The sequence below is a fragment of the Eptatretus burgeri genome, chromosome 11 (genome assembly GCF_056783735.1).
Source record: "Eptatretus burgeri isolate ZD-2024b chromosome 11, Ebu_testis_v1, whole genome shotgun sequence".
Taxonomy (NCBI): Eukaryota; Metazoa; Chordata; class Myxini; order Myxiniformes; family Myxinidae; genus Eptatretus; species Eptatretus burgeri.
In genome coordinates, this window is record NC_140971.1 from 92,905,285 (window position 1) to 92,913,535 (window position 8,251).

General features: G+C 41.5%; 1 protein-coding gene across 12 annotated transcripts in view; it reads right to left on the reverse strand.

Annotated features, from left to right (window-relative positions):
- LOC147017666 (teneurin-3-like) overlaps positions 1 to 8,251 on the reverse strand; it is a 420,926-nt gene that overhangs the window by 81,719 nt on the left and 330,956 nt on the right. For all 12 annotated transcript variants that reach the window (XM_085847416.1, XM_085847409.1, XM_085847415.1 and 9 more), the window contains one exon: positions 4,776 to 4,895. In XM_085847416.1, the coding sequence (XP_085703542.1) occupies positions 4,776 to 4,895 (120 nt within the window). The remainder of the gene's footprint in view (positions 1 to 4,775; positions 4,896 to 8,251) is intronic.

The window sequence follows — 8,251 nt, forward strand, 5'->3', positions numbered from 1 at the left end:
TGTGCTTGACATGGATTAGATGTACTTTGTTGAATGTGGGTATGGAAAATGCCGCAGCATCTTTCACAGGAGGAAACCCTTGGGTGAGTACTCAATATCAAATCAAAATCCCCCGCATGCATAAAGCATACGATTGTCCAACTTGCTCATAAGGAGCACCGACTAATGCCAGCAGACGGGATGCCCAGTTTAACGTCCGTCCGAGGGACGGCACACCTGTTGATGAATTACCCTGCCAGTGAAACACCGGGATGCCAGTTTATAGCTGTGTCGGAATTCAAACGCAGACAACCTATTAAAAAAAACTAAAGTCTTGTCAACTGAGAAGATCGACGTGTTCAGATTGGGAGGACGTCACATGGAGAATGTGGAGAATAAATTAATCGACGTTTAGCGTTGCAGTGAACAACAATGTAAGTATTGACAAAGATCTGGAAAAACAAAGATGGAGCAATAGAAACCAAAAGGAGGCTGGTGAATGCTCTGGTATTTCGAGTTGTAATGTATGGATGCGAGTCGTGGACAGTGAAAAAGAAAGGAAGATGGTTGACAGTTTTAAAATCTGGTGTTGGAGCCGAATGCCAAAAATTCCATGGATTGCAAGAATAACAAACAGATCAGTTTGTGAAGAAATTAGAACACCATGTACATTATAAGCACTGATATGCTAAAACAGAAAAGGTCATACTTTGGACATATCATGCATGCAGAAAGCAAACGTCTGGAGAAGTCAACCATGCTGGGTTGGGTTGACAGAGGAAGCACAAGAGGCAGACCTTGTAGATGTGCCTGATAGATTGGGGGTAATTAAGGCTGCGACAAAGCTGTCTCTGCCAGAGCTTTGGAAAGCAGTGCAGGATAGGGATGTTTGGAGAAAGTTAGATACTGGTTATAATCCATCCATCCAAAAGGACCATACTCTGTTCAGAGCACCGGTGCTGCCAAAGCAGTCTCCTGGGCACAATCCTGGACGGGTTGCCACTCCAACACAGGATACTCAAACGGCTAAATCATCCCAGCGAGCTAGTACTCACTTTGCCAACCTCAGAAGGATGACAGGCTGAGTCAACCCCACCTGATATTAATTCAACAGCAAAGCGGGATTTGAACTCAGGACTCGAGGATCCTAAGCCTACCACTCGAACCATGAAGCCAACACCAGGCACACTGGTTACAATAATTATGGTTATAATAATGTTTTACTTCCACAAGGTTTGTGGATCAGCAGTGCTTAGTGTATACCCTCCCCAGTGAGTAAATCAAATTTTCTTCAAATTTCCCTCAGATGAGTATTAAACAATGTTAGCGACTGTGAGCGATGCAGTTATACATTGAATAAAGATCACAATTGGACCGTAAGGATGCCGGGGGGGGGGGGTGGGGGGGATATTGCTCATCACACTTGAAGCCATGGCTGGAATAAATCACATAAGAGACCCCAAGATATGTTATAAACAATCTACATGCACTATACAGGCCACATACAATTTGATGGCTAGAAAAGTCAGACAGGCAATGGGACACGACATTCATGCGTAAAGGCTCATTCAAGCACCTTTATTTTCTAAAGTTCATTGTGTCCTCGCTATCAGCCCACGTAGTGGCCGAGCAAGTCGAGGCGGCTAGAATCCGTTAGTCTGTGGTGGATGCAATAAACACAAAATGACTCAAGGATGTCGAGTTTCCTCCAAACTTCTTTCAGTTTAGTGTTAAACAACAGTAGCGACTGTTTAAAAAAAAAAGTCATCATATGTAGGACAGAATTTACTGAATATTTTGTGATTGTAAGAATTTTTACTTCCTGTAGGTGTGACGCACGAAACGCCATGATAAGCTATTTGTGGGCCTCAGCAATGAGTTTGTCCAAGGAGGAAAACTCTCGGCGAGGGAGGCAAATGAAGTCGCTACAACCTCCAGCGTGTGCCCCCTTGTCCCCCTGGCAAGTTTGGCTGAGATTGGATAAGTAATGACTGAATATATCACGGTCAGACAGCCAGACAGACACACCAAATTGCAGATTTTAGTGTGATTATAGAACTGTTAGTGAGTTAAATTATTGTTAAATGTAAAAATATTTCTGCTCGGTTTGTTCTAAAAATAGATTGGGAATCTATTCTTTCCAAAAAGGAAACGTTGCTCTTCCCATTCTATTCTTCCTACAAACAGAGGAAAAATTTAAATATTAACATGGGATTCCCCATGAAAGTCAAAAGGAAAGAATTTCCACAAAAAATAATAATATAAAGTAAGAGAGTATGCATGCAACAATATAAATATGAGACGGTACATATAGAACTACAACGACAATTGTAGAGCATATAGTCTCGCTTCGCACATTCATTCTGAACAAAAATACTATAGTTAACTGAACACGCGACTCTTATGGCCCATATAGTCTACCCATGTAATCGATGCACCCTATTATGTGACATAGTTTCTTGGTATGGGTTATGAATGTCATAAATTTAATTCTTTACTCACGTCGGGTCATACATGAGATACAGGTAGTGAACAAAAATTGGAAACACCAATAGAAAGTCACTTTATAGGGCATTGGCCCACCATGTACGGCCAGTTCGGCCTGTATGCGCCATGGCGTAGAGTCCACCAGTGTCTGGAATTCTGCAGGAGGGATGGGATACCATTCTTACATAAGAAAGTTTGATGGAGGTGGAAAATGTTGTCTCAGGTGTCATTCCAGAATATCCCATATATGCTCGATCGGGTTCAGATTTGGGAAATGAGAAGGCCATGACATGGATAACACCAGTGTCATGTTCATCAAACCATTGGGTGACCACACATGCTCTGTGGTTGGGGGCATTGTCATCCTGGAAGCCACCCTCCCGGCAGGAAATAAATGCTACAACACGGGGTGAAGATGATCACTCAGTACCATTAAGTAGAGATTGGCATTGACCTTGCCTTCGAAGGGAATGACTGCACCCAGACCACGTCACAAAAATGTGCCCCACAACACTACAGAACCACCAGAACCCTTCAGTGTTGGAACCAAGCACTCAGGGTTGTAGAGTTATTTAGGTTGGTGACACGCGTTCACTCGGCCATTTGGCGAGAACATGGTGAAGGATGATTCATCTGACAATACCACATTTCTCCACTGCTCGGTAGTCAATTGCCTGTGGTCTTTGTACCACTGGACTCGCAAACATGCATTGCCAGGTGTGTGCAGCATTTTTATACATGACCCCAAGCATTCTGGGATGTTATTTGCTGAATTAATACATGGCCCATACCTGTGTTGAAGCCGTTGCTTCCAATATACTTGGTGTCCCTCATTTACCCAGGTGTTTCCAATTTTTTTGTCCACTACCTGTATATGAAGTTTCAGATTTTTTGGGATAACGATTTCAATATCAATTAATTATAGCTGGAATACAGCTTCACTGTTGATGTCATTGTTATCACCCCATATACCCTAGTTGATGACATACGCCAAGTTTCTATTTTTTTCGTTGAGTGGCTTCAGAGAAAAAGATGTCAAAATTTTTCCTTTAATCCAATATGGATGCGATACCATGTGACCGATGACATCATAAATATAATTTCTCACTCACATCGGGTGACATAGAAGATATGTGAAGTTTCAGAATTTTCAGACAAGGATTTTGATTCAACCAATTATGGCTAGAATACTTCACCGATGATATCATCGTTATCATCCGACATACACGACGGGGAGTTGGCATATGCCAAGTTTCAATTTTTTTTGTGGAGCAGTTTCGTAGAAAAATATGTCCATTTTTTTTTCTTTCCTTTAATTCAATATGGCTGCTGTAACACGTAACATTTCCTTAATCTGGAAACGTTCCATTTACCTACCGCCTCCGATCACCGTGTAAGCGTGTCGATCTCCGAGTGCACTAAATCTGGGTGCGCCAAGTGGCTAGAGTATTGATACCGACTGGGATGCGTCGAGTACCAGGCGTCAGCTGACCAACATGGATGCTCACTGCTTCGACGTAGGCCGAGGCCTTCCCGACGCCACGCAGTGCTGACGCACAACCAGCGAGACTCCAAATGAACCAAGAACAAATAAATACTCTTTGACGAGCTTTGAAGAACTTTCAAAACAACATTGTCCTTGCAACGAAAGAGATACGTCTTCTCAGGATGAGCATCAAACTCTGTTCCACTTAGTCATGCGACCAAATCCGACCAATCAGCAGTGGATTGCAGAGGAACCAGTCAATTATTATATAGATATGGGTAAAATGGGTCAGGCTATTATTACAGACAAGTTAACACAGGTCACCACATGTCACAGCTGCCATACCATGTGACCTATGACATCAGAGTTAGCAATAAAATGTTCTCCATGGGGAGTCCCTCCTATGTTTAAAGTTTTTGCATTAATTCGACAAGAGGTTGCAAAGAAAACTATTTTTGAAGCAAAAACATATAGACGCGGACACACACACACACACACACACACACACACACACACACACACACACACACACACACACACACACACACACACACACACACACACACACACACACACACACACACACTGGAGGATCGCAATAGTCTCGCGTCCCCTTTGGGGCGAGACTAATAAAGCAATGGCCTGTGTATTTATGTTTCATCGACTTGTTTCTTAAAAGACATGGGCAAAAAGCAAATTAATGGATTTATAAAAACGCAGAACAAATGAATACAAGAAGATGCAAACAGTGTCAGGAACAATCGGAATGATTGTTCATTCATATGAAGAAAAATACAGCCCCATGTCAGCTTGCGATACATACGTGCCATCTTGGCGTGTGAATGCAAATCCAAACTGAGGATTATCTGGGAAACTGACATTCACTCCGACAAGTGGACTCCCGTCGGAAACCTCCACCTTTCCTCGAACGACAACAGCTGTCCTGAAAAAGCAACGGTTATATGATCTGAAAGAGCAATAGTTTGATGTTCACAAACATTTATATTTGTCATTTCTTCAAGCGGTCGAATCACAAATAATATTTGTAGTAATTAGTATTATTGCAATAATAATAATATAATAATGATAATGATAACATTTAAGGTAAGAGTAAAAAACAGAACTATTTTATTCCTGTTATTATTATTATTACCATCATAACAATGGAGGGTATAACTTGTAGCTTGTTGAATCATCATATGCAAGCAGCTGGAAGAGGAACATCTGAACACAAAAAAAATGTGACTGAGCAATGAGCAATTGTGGTGTTTGTGTACCGGTGTGTTACGTAATTAATAAGAGACATAATTAGAACTGCCACTTTATAACTGCTGGCAGTGATGACTGGGTACAAAGACGTTCCGCTTTGATGCAACCAAGCTTTGATCGGACACCTGACCCTGACCCACGACGTTATTATTATTATTCAATTGAATTCAGAATGGGATTAAAATACATTCAAATCGAATCAAATGGAAGACCAAAGTATGGCTCCAATAGAGTCCTGCATTGGAGTAATCAGGAAGAACCCCAACGAGCAAAAAGCAAATATGAAATCAGGAGGAACATGGATAGATTCACATTTCAGCTGCTACTCCTCTACCCTCAGACCCATCCAGGCACAGCCAAGTGAGCCTTGTTCAAAAATAAATAATAAAGAAAGAACCCTGATCAAAAAATTTCTTAAATAATTATGCTTGCCAGACCATACGTCCGTGTCATGTTGAAATTTAAAACCTATATTCCCCATCACTACTAGATCATAATTGTGAAGCTTCACATCGATCGATGAAGGAGTTCAAGGGAATTTGAAAAAAAGATTTTTGCTCAATCCAATATGGCTGCCAGACCATGTGACCTACCAATTATTCATGAAGACCCTGGTATCCAGAAGGCTTGTGAAGTCCCCCCCCTATATGTTCAATCATTCTGGAGAAGAAGATTTTTTATAGGTTTTAGGGTAAATCCAATATGGCTGCCAAACCGCATGACCTATGACATCATATATATGAACATTTTGTTCCTCATGGATAGGCAGTCATACCAGAAAAGTTTTGCCTTGATCTGTTTAGCCGTTTCAGAGATGACTTTTGAATGATATTATCAAAAAGGAAAAAAAAAAACCCAATATGGCAGTCGAACCACGTGACCGATGACGTCATTTTTTTTTCTGTGGATCAATAAATTTATCCCTCGATTACCCTCAAAATTTTTCATTCTGATCGGATGTAGCATTCCACATATGCAATTATAACGTCATAACGAAGGCACCTATAAACAGAAGAAAAAAAACATCACTCTTACTCCCCATGAGGAGTACTTGCTCTGTGCCAAGTTTCAATTATTTCCTTGGTGCGGTTTCAGAGATACAGAGGTCCAAAGTTTTCCTTTTCTTAACAACACGATTGCCACATCACGTGACCTATGACGTCATAATTAACATTAAAGCATTCTACATGAGTTGCCCCGATGGTGATAATTTTGTCTCAATTCGACAAGTGGTTGCGGAGAAAAACACTCATGTTCTGTGCGGAAAAACCAACAAAGAAAACAAACAAACAGACAGACAAACGGACCCAAATGAAACAACCTCTCCCCTGGCGAGGGTAATGAGTGAAACGATACTCCGATGACATCAAATGGAAGTTGGCCTCCCTAAGTGTGCCAAGTGCACATTCCTACAAAGTAAACCAACAAAAACAGAGGACACAAGTCTGGAGACGGCGATGGTTCACGAGCAATGTACACGGTTTGCCTTTTTTATTTTTTGACTTTCGAGGGGACGCCACGGGCAAACTGGCAGGAATCGGGAAAAACGTAAATTATGAAAGTTGTAGTACTCGAAGAGCAATACTTGCATACCAACTTTCATCCAAAACAGTTGAAAACCCGAGGAGCTCGATGCCCAATTTATTGATTTTTTTGATATTTTCTAAGTTCGTGACCTTGTGACCTTGACCTTGGGACGAAAATGAAAAATCGAGCTCCGTGGGGCTATGCAGGTGCCATTGGGCTAACCAAATACCGAAAACCCCTGCCAGATTCGACAAACCCCCTCGGAGAAGATGTAACTTGAAACCGGCTACCCCCTAAAAACATGTTTTTTGGGCGTGGCTCCGCCCATAATGGGCGCAACATGCCCATTCTCTGGAAAACACAACTAGATCATGATACAAACCTCACACCCTAATTTTATCAAGATCGGATCAAAACCCACGGAGCTATGCTCGGGACAGACAGACAGACAGACAGACAGACAGACAGACACACACCCATAACGAATATAGTGGTCACTTAATGACTCGTGAACTAATAAAAGTCGACATAAACACAACAATACAGGACCTAGAAAATGAAGCATCTGACAAATACCTTCGAGTAGAAGAGGGCCAGCGAATATGGCAGAAATAAATGCACAAAACAATTACTGAAGAATACCTGCGTAGATCGAGTCTGATCCTGAAAACACACCTCTCCTAAAGAAACAAACTCAAAACCATAAACCAACTCGCCGTACCAGTATTCCAATACAGCTGCGGAATAATAAACTGACCACAAGCGGAAATCAATAAACTAGGTATCAACACAAGGAAACTCCTTCACCGTCCACAAAATGTTCCATACAAATCAGTGCATCCCAGGAATGCACTGTACCTGCCGAGACGAGAAGGAAGTAGTGGCCCGATGAAGCTCAACCAAGTGTGACAACAGTAGGATTGGTTGAGTAGGGGGAATGTTCGACAGACTACCGAATCCAATTTACATGCAAACATGAAGACAGCAAGCCAGAGAAGGTATCCCTTACCCACCTTGCAAATAGTTTCCAAGAGCAGGTGTGAATAGATGTCACACATGAAAATGAAATGGAAATTAATATAGCTCCAACAATCGCAAAAAGGCAAAACAAAAATGTAAAACGAAATATTAACAAATAAGCACCAATAACTGGGAGAACGACAAAAGATCAGGGAGATATAAAAAAAACTGGGCATAGACAAAGAAGGATCATTGGAATTGCAAAGATGATGTCAGTACAACAGGGATGGAGAACGAATCATAATAAATTCCCAAAACCAAGGACACTATTCCAATGGTTTTAAGAAAATGGCAGGACTGAGTCAATTGGACAGGTATAGGTTCTACAAAGTAGAAATAGAATTCACGAGTCACCTCCTATCGGGATGTAAAAAACCTCACGTCAGAGCAGCTGTACACATGGAGGCACAACAAGGTGTGTTGAGTAATTCAATGGAACATATGCAGAAATCTCAATAGCCCAGTCCCACAAAACTCATGGAA